Below are 19,376 nucleotides of genomic sequence, written 5' to 3'. Positions count from 1 at the left end.
GATTGGCTCTAGGATCACATCTGGGAGGGGGAGGGAAGACTTTCCTTGTGGTAGCACTGAGCTTTTGGATACATTCATTTTTGGGTAACCTCACCCTTCTATTTAAAGTATGATTGAGGGGTTATCAGGTTGTACAAAGGAAAGGGTTTACTTGGTGTGCTATTCAAACACTGCGAAATACATTCATTAGGACTTGAACAAACTTGTCCTCTTTAAAAGATCTGGTTGCTGCCATTTACTCTTAAAACAGTTTTGTGTGAAACAGCTTCTGCATCTTCAGATGAGATTCAGCTCTTTGTTTCACATGTTTAAGTCTATACCACACAGGGGTGTCTCAGGTGTTTTGTATGTGCTTCTTGTGTTCTGACCATCAAATGGTAGCACTTTTCCAGACCAGTTCATATGGTGCTCTTTTGAGATAATCCCTACTGCCACATCTCGTGGAAGAGATGGTCTCTCCCCTGTCAGTGCTCCACATGCCCATTGTTCAGAGCATGGACTTCCAGATTGCAACCACAGAAAATGTGTTGTCATCTGTTGTGGTGAAATAAATTTCTCTCATATGGGAGATACTTTTATTCTGACACTTGAGGTCAGAAGGTGCTTTCCAAAGAGTTTTGTTTAGCCTGCATAGTACTGACTGTATTGTAGTTTGGGTCTCAGTCTGTCCTGCACTTCAAACTCATATTATTATTCCAGCGGTGGTGCATGGTATCACTAATTACAGAGTGGCTGTGATTTTTGTTATGGAGATGGCTGTAATGATGCTTCTGCCAGAGGCTCTCAAAGAGTGGGAATTTGGGGCTGTGCTAATAGTGTCACTAAGTAATGGTTACTTACATCCTTTCTAGGACCTGCACTTCTCCTGAGATGGGAGGATATTACCGTTATATAGAAAGTATTTACTCCTCCATGTGATGGAGGAGGGAAGGTGGGATGATCACAGGGGAGGGAGGTTTACTTAGCTAGTCAGCAAGAATGGAGGCAGCAGGACAGACGCTACTGGGATGTGGTTTATGTGCTGAGGAACTCAGTGTGCAATCCTTCAGCATCTGTCTAAGGGCTGCAGTGTCTGATGGGGATGGAGTAGACCAGAGGCACTTGAAGAGCAGTTCTTTTTTTTTCTCAAGCACGTCTCTAGAGACAAGATCATCTGGAATGCTGTTCTCTGTTCTCCTTCATATTAATATGTGTCATCTAATACCACTGGAAGTCCTTAGCAATCTGAGCACCATGTTTTAAAATTGGTTTCAAGGTGTTCTAAGCCAAAGAGAAAATGAGAAGCCTCTCCAGAACATCAGATATGCTTGAGCTGTAAAATTACTGTCTCAGACTCCCTCTGCTACAGAAACACCCTGCAACTTCTTTGGATATTTAGAGGTGCAAATGCTTGTACTCCACAAGGGCATCGGATGGAGTGGTGATAACCTAATGAGCATTTTTTAATGGTACCTAGCATCACTGCTTTGGTTGGGAACTGTTGTTTGGTTTGTGGGAAGATTACTGACTGCTTTTTTTTCCCTTCTTTTCTGTGTTTCAGACATTTACAGCATGGTGTAATTCTCACCTCCGCAAGGCTGGGACACAGATTGAGAACATAGAGGAAGATTTCAGGGATGGTCTTAAACTCATGTTACTTCTGGAAGTCATTTCAGGTGAGAAAGTTTCTGTGTGGTGGTGCCCATGCAGGATACTGACTGCAAGGGCTGTAATGCTTCAGTTTTTGCTGGAATGTTAGAACAGCTGCTTCCTGATTCAGAACAAATTTCTCCCTAACGAATATATGTCTCCATTTTGGAATGCACTCCAAACCTCATGGCCTGTGCAGGCTGCCCATTGCATTCCTGCTCTGGCTTCTTGGCTTTTCTCTGCCTGTCAGGAATGCACAGCTTCCTGTGAAGATCCAGGCAGTGGCTCTTACTGCTTGGCAGGGCTGATGAAGTAGCTCTGGGAAGTGCGGGAATGCTGCACAGGCAAATCATACCAAAGCCACACGGCAGTAGGAGTACGATAGAAGTTACTGGAAGAAGGGAGTCAAACCAGTAAATCTTCTCTGTCATTCAGTTTCAGCCATGACTGAAGTTTTTCCATTCTAGTTTCAATCTGAGCTCAGTGCTCAAACCTTCATGGGGAAAAAAAATTCCAAAGAAAAGCAAAATCCCAAAATACTCAGTCTGAAATAAAAGCAGTGGCATGAACAAGTTAGGTCAGATTTGTTTTTACTCTGTGTCACAAATGTCCCACTACTAGGCAGATATCTCCCAGGAATTTTTTCATATGAGCAGTAATCTCTTTTGATGTGCTCATGAAATAAATACCTTAATAAAGTATTGTAGGAGGGATTGAAAGGGGGCGAGACTGTACATATCAAACTGGGGTCGTGTGCTCACAGACTTAGTTTTGATGGCTTTTGAGCTAGTTACAGTGACTTGCATTCCCGACCTTGGTACATTTTCAATAAAATGGCCATGACAGAAGCACTCAGACTGCCTTTCCTCTGTTGCTCCTTTTCTTTCCTTACCTTCCCTTTTGCCATTTTCTGCAAAGATTCTGTCAGTTTATTGTCAGTGTTTCCCAGAAGTTATGAATATAGGATGAAACCTCAGAGGGTTTGCCCATGCTGGTTGTTTGGAAGGATCAGAGTTCAAAACACAATCAGAACTTTGCAGCATGCACATTGTTTCTACAGTGCCTGTAAGAAATGAGGTAGCAGAGTCCTAATAGTTTATTTTCTGTATTTATGTTCCCTCACAGAGGCAGGGCTGCAGCCTGGATGTTGGGCCAGATGGGCCTTGATGGCTTAGCTTCTAATCACTGGACTGGAAGATAGGGGAGAGAACGATGGGTAGGACAAGGCAGATGAGGCTTGGTGCTAAAGCAGGGGGTCTTGTATCTCATGCTCTTAATCCCTTATATCATCTCCCACTCTGCCTCTCCTGTTGTCCCTTTGGTAGCCCACTGGCAGGGCCTGTCAGATCCACCTTAGTTTGGGAAGAAGCTAGCAGCTTCCAATTGCAGTGGTGTGGGCATGGCACGTACCTGTCCCTGTGCAGAGCGGCTCTGTGCCTGCAGCCTGCTGCTGCATGACCAGTGGGCAGAGGCATGGGGGGTAGCTGGGGACTGCATCCCACCAGAGACCATGGTCCTTCACACACGTCAGACTGAACATCCTTTCCCTAGAGACAGCAGAAGCTAGAACTGCAGTTCTCCTAAGAACAGTGGCAAAAGAAGAAGAGAGTTGTAGCACTTTTTTCCCCATTTCACTTCCATCACTGGCGGTTCCATTATCCATTGTGAGCCCCACTGCTCATACAGAGCCTCATTCCAGTTGCCAGCTCCACTAGCACCCCTTTAGGTCCATAGCTGGGGAAGCAGCAGCCCATATGGGGAGCAGTGTGTGGGTGTCAGGAGTCTCCTGATGTTTCACAAGGGCTCACCTGTATGATTTTGCCATGGTTCCCACTCATCATCAGCCAAAATGGTGAGTCTCTGGATGGCTGTTTGCCTTCCAGTTCTAGCTTCTGGGCTTGCATTTGAACTTTTGGCTCACACCTTCCTCTTCACATATTCTGGGGGACTGATGGGAATTTAGCATGGGCCGGGTTACTCTGTGGCAGGCTGATCTCCTCTAACCCAGAGGACAATGGCCATAAGAGCTTTCAGCCATGAGAGTGCTGGGTCAGCTTGGCTGAAAGCCATGTGGAGCTGAGTGCCTCCTCCACCTGGCCGCCTGGACGGGATGTGTGGGAGTGAGGGAGTACTGTCTCCCTCTGCCCCTGCTGCAGGGTGGCTGCTGCCACTCTGCCAAGGCAGGAAGGATGGAGCTTGCATGGGGGAGGCTGCTGGAGATCCTGTGGTGGAAGAGGGACTGCCGTTAGGACTGTGGGAGACCTGTTTCAGGGAGGGAGACCCTCACACATGTCTGTGGGAACACTGCTGCCAGGCAGCTAAGGCAAGTGGGAAGCAGTTTCCCCATCCAAGGCAGTTTCCCAAAGTATGGGAAGCAGTGATGGTCTGCAAGAGGAGAGTGCTTTAGTTTTAGTAAATGTGGCACCTTCTGGAGGTTAGCTGTGCTGCTGACAGGTCCCCTTTCAGCCCCACTAGAGCCTCTTGGTTCCCCACTTACTGTGCAGTGGGGGAAGTTCTATGGAGTGTCCTGGAACTTCCTCCTTGCAGGTCCTCTCTGAGTGGCCTCTGTGGTTAGAAGTAACAACTGCATCCCCCCCTTAGAAACTTTCATTTTTCATCACATGTTTCCTTCCCCTGACAAAGCCATTTTAAAAATAATACTGCAAGATGGAAAAAGTACTTTTAAAATAAAGTAGTTTTTAGTACTTTTAAAATAAAGTAGTAAGATGCTTTTTTTCCCTTCGAACAGACAGAGTCACTAATTGAATTTTTTCCTAAACAAATTTGCAGTGAACAACTTCTATGCCAACACATCCTTGTATTATTTGACTTTTAGTACAGCCTTGGGCTAGTACATGAGAATCAGAGAATGGAAGCGAGTGGACTGTTTTCATTGTCTCAGCAAGGAGAGTACTGAGAAATAAAGCAATGATGCAAATAGCTCAAAGTAGAATATATTTCTAGCAGGCTTTCCTTTAACGCTCTCCATCATTAATAATGTATGGCATTGAACCAGGTGATGTTTTTTTCTGGAAATCTAAATCTGTAATAAAGTCCAAGTCTGAAGGAAATAGCCATTGGGTTTTGGAAGCTAAAAAGTTTGCAAAGAAAGGATTCTAATCTGAGGGAGGTTTGCAATCACCATCAATTGCTCAGGGATATCACTGCTGTCAGGGGGAACAATCCTGCTCTCCCCAGCCCCAGGGAGAGCAGTTCATTTGCTCTCCACTGTATTGGCGTTGCACATGCGGCCACAAGGTGAATTGGATCAGCTTGCTGTTCCAGCTGAAACCTAATCGCTTGTCTTTATTTTTCTTTTTGCAAGGCTAGCTTACAGTCATATGAACTGAAGAAAATGGCTGTTTTTTAGCTGGCTCAACCCATTTGTTGATATTTGGCAGTATAAGTCTTCTTAAGTGTGAAGTGAAATTACATGTAAAAAATACAATTGTGAAACTGTCACAAATAACCATCACAAAAAATGCTTCAGCTTTTCTTTAGAATGACTAGCATTATCCAAGTGGAAAAATAAAGCAACATACTGTGACATGTACTTGAGGTTCCATTAAAGAAAAAGAATTGGGGTTTTTTTTTCAATCCTAGGAAGGACGTAATACCATAAAATACACCTTCTTACTTAAATTGTCAGACATCAGTGTTTCCTTTTAAAAATTAATCTGGTTTTATCCTTAAGCTTGAGAGGTAATGTCACCAGCTTACAGTAACCACTGAAACACTTTTAAAGGATTTTAATTTCCAGACTTTTTTGGAGGGCATGGTTGTGGAGGTGGTATTCTCTGTTTTAGCTTTTCCTCGCACCTGTGTTGGGAAACGAGCCAAATACTTTTTTTCCCTCATACTTAAGCCTTAAATAAAAGTTTTGAATCAGCTTGCATTGACATAAATATTTAGTTCAAGATATAGCAGGAGACTTTTGGATAGGTCAGGTACTTACTTGCCTAGACTTGCCTATTTGATCTCTTTTTAATTATAACTTTTTTTAAATACAAAGGCTGCTTGTGTTTTCTTTGCATTGTTTTTGTATTCTGGAGCTTGTGATCTGGAAGTGGATGTTCTCTTCACTTTTAATATTGTGTTACATACAGGTGGTTCCTGAAATCCCATCTAAGTATATTTCTATCTGAGGTTTCTTTGACAAGTCCACCTGTCCAAGCTTTAATTTGCTAACTCTGAGTGTTAGGGTTATTGTTAGTAAAAGTAGACTGTGAGTGTAGTTACAAGCAGCATATCAAGGACATGACTGCACTTAATGCAACTTTTTCAAATAAGTTAGGTTGGAAAGTACTTTTCCAAATCTTCCAGCTTTGTTGCAGTCAGGAACTGGGTGTTATCCTGAGACTGATTTCTCTAAGAGATTAACCTGTTCTTAGGGCTAGGCTGCTTCCTTCTGTGTGCCTCAGTATAAACATTTAAAATGCACCTGTGTAAAAGACCTAGTATAGAGTTAGAAATACATCAGACTTAATGGAAAGGAGTTGAGTTGACAGTCCTTACAGTTAAAAGCCACTTTTACAAAGAAGTAATTTTATTTCCTGCTACTGGCAGTTTTGGCCATTCAGTGAAGAGACTAGAGAAGTAGGACGTCTGAATCCTGGCTGGGGAAAAGAAAAGGCAAGGTACAAGGTCACCCTCATATTTGACTGTAGGTTGTTCCAAGGAGAGATTTGCTTTGTAAGTTGGGTGTTGCAGATGTTGGAGGAGAGCTCCTCACCTGTCTTTGCCAGGGAGGGGAGTTGGTGCTCTTTCCAGCTTCCCTTGTTATCTGTGGCTAGAGGAGATTGGTTCCCCTGCCTAGCTCAGTGGGGTCTTAACAGATTTTTTTCACCTCTGATGCAAACCTACTCTGAAAAGGACTTGACAGGTTCTCTGCTACCAGCTTATCTGTGATGCATCAAGAAGATTCTTTTCTGTCTTGCTCTTTCTAGGGGTACTTAGCAGTGAGTGTGGCTGTTGTGAAAGGATGCAGGGAAGTCTGCTATCTGCCAGCCTGAGCAGTGGGAGCCCCACCACGGGAAATATGCACCAGGAAAGAACGGGTTCAGAATTGTTTTCTAATGCTTTTTTTTCCTCCTTTTTTCTTATAGGTGAACGTTTGGCTAAGCCTGAAAGAGGCAAAATGCGAGTGCACAAAATATCCAATGTGAACAAGGCCTTGGATTTCATTGCCAGCAAAGGAGTCAAACTAGTATCTATTGGAGCAGAAGGTAAAGGAGCCATCCGATTTTTCTGGGCCCAAGTTGTGCTTCGCCCTTGCCTTTCTTTCATAGCTGCATGTCATTTCCCTTTGCACTTCCCTAGTCCTACTGTGTTCTTGTAGAATAAACAATCAAGTTAAAAACAGAAGAGAGTAGGCCTTTACCCTGTATTTAAATCCTGTCTTCACACCAAGTTGCCAAACCTGATTCCCACGTGGGATTGTTGGTCAGGTCATCCTGCTTTTCTCCTGGAAAACTTTGAGCAGTGGCAGAAACAAATTAATTGAGATGTTTCTCTCTCAAATGAAAAAAAACCTGAATTGAGGCATAGCAGCTATTTTTATTTAGCTTGTTTCAGAGCTACTAGGGAAGATCTCCTGCTGCTGGAGGACATTGCATAGGTCAAAGCCAAATGCAGTCCCCAACAGGATAAGGACCCCAGAGGCTCCAATTTTCAATTTCCCAGGCTTCTTTTTGTGCCCCCTATATAGCAGGGTGCTCTGGCTGGAAGCCTGTAGTGTAATTGTGTAGACACCAGTGTGGGCAGCATCTGGGATACCCTCAAGAACTTCCAGATCATGCAGAAAGCAGGCAGTTGTGTAGGATTTTTGTCTTTGTAGCAAAGATTGTGTTTTATAGATATGTCACCCAAGACCCAGAAGGGCTTGCAGGTTTTCATGATACTTGTTTTCTCCTGTTCCGGATCTCTGTGTGTAAGTCCTTCCTATGGATTCAGGTTGTCACTGTTGCTGTGGAGACACTCTGCTTCTGTGATATTTCTAGGTTTGTCTTTACAGTGACCATGGAAAATGAGGGAGGTTTGTTATCTCCACCTTGCAGATGGAAATAATTGGTTTCTCTAGGGAAACTCATGACACATCCAGGAAATGAGCCTATGATACAGTTCTGGATGAGCATTCCTTCTTTCCCAGTCTTCTGCTGGGGCTACAGCGCTGAGGTCTGCCTGTTCTCAGCTCATAAGATCAGTGCAGTCTTGGCATGCTGTCCCCAATTTTGAACTTTCAAGCATTCTCTTTGGCATCTCCAACACCTGTTCCCATCCTATGGTTCACTTGTTCCATGTCAGATCAGGCAGATTACCTCAACCACTGCAGATGCTTATGTTTGCCTTACCAAGACCTTTACCTCAACATAGTGGCTTTAACTTCATGGAGACATTGGAATAATTTAGAACTAGTGTCAGGGACATTGCAGATGCCTTTTTAGTGTGTTTGGTATTGAAGAGACAAATGTAAGAGGTCAGTGGCTGAATGATACTGATATTTTGCGAAGAAAACTTTTCTTCAGATTTCTCAGCTTTTTTAGCAGTAGCAACCTGAGGCTGTTGTTGGCCGTGACTACTGTTTAGGTACTACAAATACATATGTAAGGTCATTTTGGGCCCTTACAAAGATGATGCATCCAATGTCTAATACAATAGTCCATATCTATATGGGACCCTTTTCAAACTAAAAAACTAGAAGCTGGATCTGAACCCAGAAATGGTCTACATTAAGACAGCTCCTGTTTTCCAGAGCATGTGTAAACCCTATCTTCCTTTCTTGCTCTATTTCCCTTTTTTTTTTTGTCCTTCTTATTCTGCTCTCCTTGGCACTAGTTTGCCTATTCCTCTTTTTTCAATTGATTTTTTTTTAAATCTCTGTTCCTGAGTCAGCTGCGACTGCATCCTCACAGCACTTAGAAATCATTTGCAAGTCAAATGATCTGTGACCAAAGATCACCAGGGTCCAGTTATTCAGTATGGACTCACAGCAGTTACCCTGTTCAGAAATAGGCTGTGATGTGCCATTTTGTGACTGAAGTATGATTCATATCAGTCTGAATAGTGATCCTGACCTCGCCTGCCAAATGTTTCCTGGCTTTCTTGGCTTTGTCTTGGTGCCTATGCAGCTGCATGGATAACACATGTGGCTTTCTTTAAACTACCAAAGGTGGCATGGCACTGAAGTTTAGACGAAGGTTAGCTTTGATTTTTGTACAGAGTGCTTGGGCCTGTGCTGTGATGCCAGCTCAGGCCATGTAAGTGTGATCACAGCATGGACTCCTCCACCCCAGTGCCTGCCCGTGCACACAGACTTGAGCCCAGGCCACTCTGGTTGTCACCAAGAAGCATAACCTGCTGCAGGGGCTTTGCCCAGCCCATCACGTGCTTGGTGAGCAGTAAACTGCACGTTAGCTGTAAATATGGACTTTTACTTTGGACAGCACAGCCATTAATTCTGTCCATGAAAGGGATTATGAACCTTCCTGAGGCATGAATTTTAGGACCTTGGTTTCAGACTTTTAAAAGACCTCATGCAGCAGCAAGGTAGAAGGTCAAAACCAATGAGTCAGTCATAATTCTGCACCAAGAAAATGAGCTATAGATGCCTTAGTGAGGTTGGACTGATGTAGAAAGTTTCCTAAGCGGCTTTTCTCCTAGAGAAGAAAACCACCATGCAGCAGCAGTGTGGTGGTACTGGCTGGGGGAGCACACTCCTTACCTCAGGGGCTTGTTCCATCTCTGGCTATCTGCTGGGTAGCAGGGTGCTGTGTGAAGGATCTGCAGCCTAGCTGTGGTTCCATGTACACATTGGCTGTGGATGTCCTGGATGGGTTTTTTTGGAGGGATTTTTTAAATCTAAACGTTTTGTTAGCCAAAGTCCATAGAATCAAAGTAGTGGTGGCATACAGCAGATACGTGTAAATCTGGACCAAGGAAGACTCTAGCCAAATGGTTTTCATCTGCTTTTAAATCTCACTGTCATCTGACACCTTAGGAGCCTTTTGCTGTAATGGATTCCATACTCATGTCAAATGCTCTTGGGATTTAACAGCCTCAATAGGTCAAGTGTGTCACCCTAAGAATGGTTTATTTTTACCTTTAATCTGCATAGAAAGTTGCTGCTTTCTTAAACAGACCTTGCTCACTTCAACATACAGATAACTTTGGATGAACAGATCCCTATTCTCATCTGCATAAGTAAAAAGAGAAATAAAGCTTAGAGATTTCAACGATTGTGGAAGTCCCATCTGAGTGAAATAGCTAATGAAGCACCAGGCAGTGCAAGCATACATTTATTTTACTGTGGAAAGAGTGGGGAATAGGATCTCTCTGTGTCAGTGAGTGAAACATAGCATTTCATTTGTCCCTATGTCCTGTCCACTCAGTTAGGGACCTGAGAGTTACACCCTCACTGGTAATGCCCCCTATCTGTCCTAAGTCCAGCAGGACCATCAGGAGCTACATGTTTTCTGAAGACAGGGGCATGGGTAGTTGTCCTGCTGTATTTGGCTTTTGCTCCATAAACAAAATGCAGAGCAGCCTTTATTTTATGTCGCTATTGTTGTTTTGTGTCTCCACTTCCCAGATCATAATGCTATGCTGCCTGTTGTTCACGCCCTGCAACTTCTTCTCTCCATTGGATAACCAGAGGCCGTGCTCTCATGGGCAGCTCAGAAGTGTCTAGGGGGGGATAACAGTTTCTGTATTGTTGATTCTGCGTCTAACTATCCAGGGCAGGAAAAGAAGCTTAGTAATTTTGCATTTTTCAAAATGAGTTGATGCATTTAAAAGAGGTAGTGGCATTTCAAAAGGCACATCTCTGTAGCCAACCAGTACTGTAGCTTTTGCACACTTGTTACTTGGTACAGTGATGGGAGCTGGGTGGAAGCATATTCACTGGTGCAAAAAATTTCCTTCTAGTGGATGCAGATGCCTCACCAGCTTTATCCAGCAACTGATCAACCCTCAAGTTGAATGTAAATAACATTAATAACATGTGCTTGCCGCTGCTGTTCCAACAACAGCTGCTGCTGGTGAAGTGCGCACCGTATTTGCAGATGTCCTGCCTAGAAAGAGCACTTGGAAGGCACAGTCAGGCAGAAAATACTGTCTGATTACTAGCCTTTTCATATGTGAACTGCTCTCACATTACTGAGTCTTCCTTATATCAGTAGGGAACAAGTATAGTATCTGTAATTAAACATTAGATTGCTCTGGCTTTGTAGTGTTGCATTCAACTTTTTAACAATTCCTGTGGCGTTTCTTCTTCTTCGTCACCAGGAAGCAGAAAGCTTCATGAAAACCTGTTTTTCAACCATGTTTTTCACTTTTATTTCTTGGCCTATTCTACTATAATTAGAAAAAGACCAGCAGCAGATGAAGGGTGCTGAAGGGATTCTAAAGGAAAAGGAGGTTGGCAGTGAGGAATGCAGGGATGTAAAACCAAGTGAATGAGGGCCAAAGAACATAGGGTCTTTCTGATCAGGTTAGCTGACTTTGTAACCACCTTTCCAGGAGAAGATTTTTAGCACCAGAAATTAAAACTACTTGCCTGCTGCTAACAAATAGTAACCATATTTTCAACTCTGTTTAAAAGAGAAAGAAAAAAAAAAAGACAGGGGATTGTGTGGCTTGTTATATGAGTATCCTAGGATGGATCACTCACTAATCTCACTGACATCAGTATCTGCTTGGTAGGTGGTGGTACTGTGTAAAGTAAAATGACATGTAGAGATGAAGTGGTAGAAATATCCTGGGTTTCCTTCAGAGCAGATTTGTTTTGGTGCAGTGCTAAGGAATAATCAGATACAGGAACAGGAAGCGTATCTTCCTTTTAAATGAGTAATACAGTAAAGAAGACTGGGAAAGAAGGGATGCTTCCACCTTAATTCCACCAGCTGACTTCATAAAACTGGAATTTGAGAACGTGACCAGAACATAGTGCCGAGTTCTTATGTGGCTTTCACGACTTAACACTATCTGATTTTATGTAAGTGTCTTGACCTTTATTTCCAATTAAAATCCATGGAACAGTAATATTAATTACCTGTTTCGGCTCACTGATTGATTTATTACTGTTCATGAAGCATTTTCAGCATTAAAGTATTGTCTTCAGGTTTTAATCAAGCCCATTAAAATACAGAGCTCATTTTAGTTTCAGGTCTTAAATATATCCTAGGAGAGTCCTGCCAACTGTTGTGGGTTTTACAAGCATTGGATTTTTTCTTTTTTAAAATCCCTGTGCATATCTATATCACATGAGCAGAACAAGCAACCTGAAAACACAGATGCTTTCTTGTATATTTTCACTGCAGTATCTCAGGTGTTTGTAAAAATCGTAAGGATTTTTTTTAAGTTGATTGCAGTGCTTATTGGAGGGGAAAAGAATGCAAAACCTACAGAACTGAATACACTTGCCATCACATGACACTTTCTTGCATCAGCCTAGCAGACAGCCCCTGACCTCAAAATGCCTGTAAAAAACTAATTTGTGTGAAAACTGTCAACAGACAAACATAGTTTTTTCATGCCAGCAGCAGTAACTGTAGGTTTTTTGTACTGAACTGAAAAGTTACTGGCTGTTTAATTCTGGGCAAACTGATGACCCACTGAGAGATCTTTGTGTACCCTGAAGTTTAGAAAGGAGCAGACACAGAGTTTTACTGCAGTAGAACCAGATGGCATGTCTTGTATTCTGGCTTTTGCATCTGTAAATCCCTAATTCAGGTGTGTGTTAAAGGACAGCAGATCTTGTAATTCTAATTTACACTAGAAGTTGTATGACATGTATCTCTAAATCACAAGCTTTCAGGAATTTAGACATGCTTTCTGAAAACGTGTGTTTGGGGTGTGTGCTACTTGTCTGCTGGTTTTGAATACAGTGAGGTTTGCATGTTAGAATTTTTTCGTAAGAAGAAAAGCACTTTTTTAAACAGCTTAAAAGGAAAAATTCAAATATTGTTACTTTTCTGTCAGGATTCAAACAGGCATCAGTTGCTTATAGCAGAAATTCTACTTGCCCCAGAATACAACATGTTTCTGCTGGGTGGCTTTATGAAAGAAGTGGCACAGGGGTGTCTGCAGTAGTACAAAAATGGTTTCTGACAATCTTCTTGGGACTTAAATTATTCTACCTCCAAACAGTAGGTTAATTCTAATCATTTTTTACTGAAAATACTCTTGTAACTTGTCATTTATTTGTGAAAGATCCTGCCATACAGGAACCTGCCAGAGAATGAGTAGGAGAAGGCAGCTCAGCTAGATTCACTATCCAAAAATGTGAAGGCTGTAAATTCTGTAATATATATATAACTCTGTGGAATTTTTGTGGATCTTGAGGATCAGCACTTGAGACCCATCTGCTCACTGTTTGGCTCTAGTCCCTACGTGGTGGAAGCTCCTTTCTGGGCCAGCATTGCCCCAAGTGCCTCCCCCCAGGACCTTGATCCTCCATCCTAAACAGATCATACCTCACACACGCAAGCAGTTGCCTTGTAAAACCTCCAAGTTGTTGACCCTTGCTGATTTATATGGTGGAATCTAATGAGCAGTAAAGCACAATCTGCTCAACATTATGGCTTATGTTACGTTCTGTGCGGACTGGTCAGCATGAGTCTTTCCTTTCTCTTCCAGCAGGATGCATGGACTTTTAGAAATGCTCTGTTGTGTCTTTTGGCAATTACATGACTGAAAAAGTCCTATACAGGCAGTCTGATGTATTTAGGCTTGTTTGAAATTAAAATGTTTATGTTGAGTGGTTTTCTTGGTGGTATCTTGTTCGCAGGACAAAACCAGCTGTCAGAGCTCATCTGTTCTGGGAACTGTCACTGGTTCTTGTTGTATAATTATGCTGGAGCAGTTATGTAGGTGACTTGGTGTAGACATAGGGTAAGAAAAGGAAGGCATTTCTTTTTCTCAGTTTGGTTTCTCTGACTTCTAAGTGATAGTTACTATACTTGAGGAAGGTGCTTTCCCTGTAGGGAATCACGTTGATCTAAATTAGTTCTTATTCCTGATCTTTGGGATCATCTTTGTCTGTTCTGCTCTCAGTATTCTACTGCAAAAGAACGAGTCTTAATACTGGGTATTAATACTTGGGTACTGTGCTGTACCAGCAGGGCATCTGGGAAGGCAGAAAAAAACGGTTTTTAGCAGGAATTCCAGTTCTCCCATCTGCAAAAGGAAATGCTCCCCAATGCTTCTCTATTACAAGGATTTGCAGTTGCAACTTGATTTCTATTGAAATCAAGAAGAAACTTCTTGATTTCAATATCAAGAAGTTTCAATTAATTCAATATCAAGAAATATCAATTCAAATCTATTGAAATAGAAGAAACTTCTATTTCTTCTCTTTCAACCTTTTCTTTTTCCATAGAAATCGTGGATGGCAATGTTAAAATGACCCTTGGAATGATCTGGACCATCATCCTTCGTTTTGCCATTCAGGATATCTCAGTTGAAGGTAAATTTCAGTTCTTTCCTGACACTGCTTAGTAATGGACAACTGGATAACTAAATGGCTTTGCCACTTAAATGACCCAAAATGTGCTCTTAAGTGAGTCACTGAAAGATCCTTGGGAGCTACCCTTCCAAGCTGCCTTGACGTCTCACGGGCATTTATGGCTAGCTTCAAGCATACTGAGATGAATTTTTCACATCCTTCTCTTACAAGGGATTTCAAGGGTAGCTCAAAAGGATGACTAAGCCTGAAAGTAAACTTTTGTGCTGGAATCTGTTGAGTCTTGATTCAGAGGCTAGCACTGAAAATGAACCTATCACTTAAAAGTACTGCAAGACTCTCTAGTCCCAGAAAGCTATCTCCTTATTACTGATCCTCATTAAGAAGATAACAGTAACAAAACTGTTCTAGTAGACTTTTCCAAACAAGAAATTTACTGACAAGTGAAGTTAAATAAAGTACAATTTAGTACATTCTCTATGAAGGAGGGGTTGGTGGTGGTTTTCTAGCATGTACTCCAGAGACTCCTGTTTTCTAAGAAAATTAGTTAATTGATGTGTTTTCTTTCTTTCTCTAGAAACATCTGCGAAAGAAGGACTTTTGTTATGGTGTCAGAGGAAGACAGCCCCCTACAAAAATGTAAACATCCAGAACTTCCATATCAGGTGAGTTACAGGCAAGAACTTAGCTTTACAATCTGTATTATTTTCCCATGTCTCTCAGTATATTCAACAATATTCCTGACAGACCTCCCAAGGCAATGCATGTGCACACTACACAGTAACAGTGTGGTCTAGAGAGAAGCCTAGGAAATTAAAGGCAGAGGTTCTAGGAGGATCCAAGTACCTACATCCCAATTCCTCATTCAGGTTGCACTTGCTGCTTTAATGAAGTTCTTTAGGGCTTTAAATCCTCCGAGAGCAGCATTTGTGCCATGGGCTAAGCAGGAGAGCTTTTGCTCTGTGAAAAGTCAGAAAACCTTAGGAATCATGAGAAAAAAGGACTGCTCCCTAATTTCTGTATGTGGCAGAGCTGGGAAGGGATAAGAGGTTTTCTTGCTCTGCATTTCATATTTCCAAACTGGCAGATGTTCCGGTGAACATTCTGCATAATAGTGTTATTTTCAGCGTATCTTGGAGAGTTGTATGAACCATATAAATGTAAAGCACTTTTAAGAGCTTAACTGCCATCCATGCTTGCCAGTACTTCAGTGGAGCTAGCTGAGGACATCTGATTTTTCCCTAAGGAATGCACTTGTGGCATTCTTTTAGGGCTTGTGTCTACACCTTTTTTCAACAGTGAGCTCACATGCTGCATAGAGAGTTCAGCACAGAGAGCTGCTAAGAATGAGGTTCCAACTCAATGGGCAAGTCTTAATCACAGTGGATTTTTGTAGAGGTTGAAAGGAATCTTTACTGCAGTCTCATGCAAGACATCCCTCATTCCCAGCACTTAGAGAAGCACTCTTAGTTGAAAACTAAACCAGAATCAGTTGTCCCACTGCCTTGGTGCCTTCCCTCATGCTTATCACTGTGTCTTCGTGGCTGAACAATGTTAATTATTCTCTCTTGTGTTTCTCTCGTAGTTGGAAGGATGGCCTTGGTTTCTGTGCTTTAATTCATAGACACCGTCCAGAGCTCATTGACTACGGGAAGCTACGAAAGGTACAGCTCCATTTTTTTGTCAGACCAGATGCTTGGCTCCTTGGAAATAAAGAGGGAAAGGAAATTAGCTTGATAAACATAATTGGAGAACTTCAGCACAAACTGGCACTTTCAGGACTGGGGGGGGGGAAGGAAGGAGGAATGAATCAGTACATTCAGGCTTCTTAGTGAAGCGTGAACTTAATGAGCTTCCTGCTTGACTTTCCCTGCTTTCAGACTGCCTTGTATGAGACACACGTGCCCCAGTCCCAGCTGATGAGCAAAAGCTGGCAAACTCAATAACACCAAATGTGAGAATAGTTCTGTGCTAATGTCACAGACTAGTGAGTCAAATCAGACTTAACATTTCTGTGGAGAGTTGGATAGAAAACCAGTTATCTCGTGTGTAAAATGCAACAGCTCATTGATAGGTTTGTATGCCCTCACTGGACACTTGTCACATGCTTCAGCTTAGCGCTGAGTCATCTGCAGTGCTTCTGGGCTTCTCCTAGTAATAGGTATCAGGTGCCAAGAAAGCATTTATCGCAAAACTCAATTTGACTTTAAAATTTGTTCTGGTAGCATGGTACCAAGCTGCTCCAAAGTTTACATCCTATGTGTTTTGGAGACAAGATTGCTTAATGGATGATGAGAATAACCACTTAGCAGTTTATGCTGCTCCCAGTGTCTTGACCCAGCAGTGCGATGGAAGATCAGACTGGGTTCTTATCCTACTGCATTCCTGCAGTGTGCTGTGATCCAGTTTCACTGTATCTGTGCCCATGTCACCAAGAGCATAATGAAATGTCACCAAGAGCTTAATTCATGTGTCATTGCTGGGGCTAACACCAAAAGCTTGTCCATCAGATCTCCTGGGCTGGGTGTTTTACATGCATACGTGCTTGATGTTAGCTACGGAAATAAACATAGAGCTCATCACCAACAGACCTGGGCTCTTTGATCACCATGCAGATAGACAAAATGTAAAATAACTAATCAAATTAGCTGCATCCCAGAGGCAATGAATTGTACAATGCCCAGTCTGCCTTTCAATAACCTTTTAGATCTTTACTGTCTTGCAGAGCAGTCAGTTATATTTTCTGATCAATTTTAGTGTCTGGAGTCAGCACATGATGAATAAACAGTGGGGGGAGACTGTAGCTGTTTACATGAACAGCAGCATGAAGAAAAGGAATTATTAGAGTAGGATTTTCAGAGCCTAATGTTGGAAAAATAAAGCAGCTAAGCAATGTGTGCCTGACAAACCTAGGCAGGTAAATGCTACAGCGCACTCTGTTATCAGCAAAGTCCTAAGTCAAACCCAAGCAAAAATAGAATGAAGGAAAGTGAGTTATTTGGTGATATTGACTGCAGGCTTTTTAGGGTGAAAGATAGGGTGATCTAGCCAAGTTCAGTGTACATGACGGGATTTTTCCTACCTGGAGTAAGGTTAAATGGAACCAACATCTTCTGATCTCAGCTTGCTTTTGATCCCATCCTTCATCTGGTTCTCCCTGCTCTCCTGAAGTCTTCTCACTCTCTCTGTATTACTTTTATTGCTGTTCTGCCTCAATTACTCTAAAGGAATGAGACGAAATGTGTGTTAGAGAACTCTACAACAGCTGACATCTTGAGCAAATAGCTGGGAGGAACTTAGAGGGTAATCTTCAGCTCTGGCAGTTGATGTGCGCTGCAGGGAAGTTAACCTTTTTTATGCTAGGTATTTGAAACCCATTTGTGCAATGTATAAACACAGAGGAGGCTGCTGAGAAGCAGTCATTACAGTGGATAGTAGATCAGAGATCCACCTCAAGTTCTCTTCCAACTCTGGGGAGAAATTAGTGGCATCTCAGTTGCTTGTGCCTTTGGCAATGCTGTGTGTGTTTCTGTGTATACACAACACATAAATGTACAAGACAAAGAGGTGAAATCAGTCCCAGCTGCCCAGAGTTCTGCACTGTACCTCTTGTTTGGGCAGCATTATTTTGCAGCTTTAGTGTTTTCTGCTCTTTCACAGAGGCTGTGTCTAGGCTACAGACCTGTATTGGCAGTGTACACTTGCAAAAAGTAGCCAGTGTATTAGCTGCATGTCTTCCCAAAATTCAGCAACTTCTTTCATCAGCATCGTTTTCTATTGAGGTGGTTCCTAGTTATTTTTTCTAGTCTAGGTATATTAGTGGAACAAGCACAATTCTTTTCTGCATATGGACACTTCCTACCTAAAGTTATTTGTATAGTCCAGGCCTCAAAACAAAGGTGCAAGTCCACCCAGCTTGGCGTTGGTGATTTTCTGACACCACAGCTATTCACTTGGTTAGATAGTTTCTATTCAGTGCAGGTCTGTCTGCTATTGTTCAGCTTTCTGTAGATAAAGTCTTGGGATTCAGCTCATGGTTGACAAGTGAGTGGTATGCAGAACATGGGGTTTCCCCTCCTCCTTTTACCCCTGACTGTAGCTCAACTGTGAACCACATCTAAGATATTTTTGTCAAGTGCAGTGATTGACTGATGGCTCCAACACCCCCTTATATACCACAATTTGTATAGAACTGTGGTCTGTGTACTGCTGTATTTTATGCAGATATTTCTGAAAACATGAGTTTTGGATTTCTTTCTCAGTGTCTTCTACTCTGGCAGATATCGTAAGTGCTTGCTCTCCCTCGATTTACCTCCCCCTCCATCTTCTTCCCTGAGTGCTAGTTAATAGATAATGTTTTTTATGTCACATTGCAATAATTGCCATGGCAACCTTGTGTGCTGCAAGGACTTGGAAATATGTGGAGGAAGAGTCCATGTATGAGTTAGGGTTGTGGCAAAAGATGAAGAGCCGCAATAGTCTTTAGTCAGCAAAAGCAGAGAATAAGCCCGGTTGGCATCTGTTCAGGGCAGGTTTGCTGTCTGCCACCACAAAGTACCTCCTCCATGGTAAGGCTACAGAGTTCCCAGCTGCAGTCTGGCAAGTTACTGTTCCTCTTTGTGCCTCTGCCATTGTTAAGTTCACGTAAATGGAATGGCAGCTGAGGCACCTCTGCAGCCTCATCTGGGTCAGTGCTCTTCTTGGGTGTGTGTTTCAGCTGTGGAAGGAATCAGGGGGCAGGTGACTTGACTTTTGTTTGATCTGCTGCACTTGGGTCCCTGAAGTGTTCCTGCAGCCATGGTGCTGCAGTGGAGCTTGGAGCTGCCTGGCCAGTCTTAACTACCTTACCCCTCCTCATGGGCATCAACTGAAACAGGTGATTTGAAATAATGATTAGGTGGTGTACAATGGGATGGGACTGAAAGTGGTGGAATTTGGAGGAATTTCATAGGGCTTAAGACCCTGTTGTAGTCTTGGACAAGCCCCAGGGGAAACCCTAACTCTTGCACAAAGAAGCATCACTTTTATGATGAGCTGCTCCACTGTCCTTGAGGGGTGAAGTTTTTTTCTACTGTTGGAAAAGAGTCTTGCTCAAGTTTAGCTCTATGCTTATCTCAAAGCTAGTCTTGGACTTAAGTAGCTTGCTTTCACTAATGCTATCTTTAGTTTGTCCTAGGTTGCAATATTGATGTAGTTTTCTATTACCACCAGCTGTGGGCCATTAGCTGCTATCACCCACTCCGGATGACAGGCAATGGGCTATCCGTTAGCTATTATCACTTGCTAA

General features: G+C 42.5%; 1 protein-coding gene across 5 annotated transcripts in view; it reads left to right on the top strand.

Moving 5' to 3' along the window:
* Window positions 1-19,376, top strand: part of ACTN1 (actinin alpha 1) — a 93,130-nt gene that overhangs the window by 39,296 nt on the left and 34,458 nt on the right. For all 5 annotated transcript variants that reach the window (XM_085062143.1, XM_085062141.1, XM_085062142.1 and 2 more), the window contains exons 2-6: window positions 1,541-1,655; window positions 6,735-6,854; window positions 14,006-14,092; window positions 14,667-14,754; window positions 15,675-15,753. In XM_085062143.1, the coding sequence (XP_084918269.1) occupies window positions 1,541-1,655; window positions 6,735-6,854; window positions 14,006-14,092; window positions 14,667-14,754; window positions 15,675-15,753 (489 nt within the window). The remainder of the gene's footprint in view (window positions 1-1,540; window positions 1,656-6,734; window positions 6,855-14,005; window positions 14,093-14,666; window positions 14,755-15,674; window positions 15,754-19,376) is intronic.

The sequence above is a fragment of the Lichenostomus cassidix genome, chromosome 5 (genome assembly GCF_008360975.1).
Source record: "Lichenostomus cassidix isolate B80296 chromosome 5, HeHo_3.0, whole genome shotgun sequence".
In the NCBI taxonomy this organism is placed as follows: Eukaryota; Metazoa; Chordata; class Aves; order Passeriformes; family Meliphagidae; genus Lichenostomus; species Lichenostomus cassidix.
Note: the sequence above shows the minus strand (reverse complement) of the source record. Positions and strands in the feature narration are given on the sequence as shown.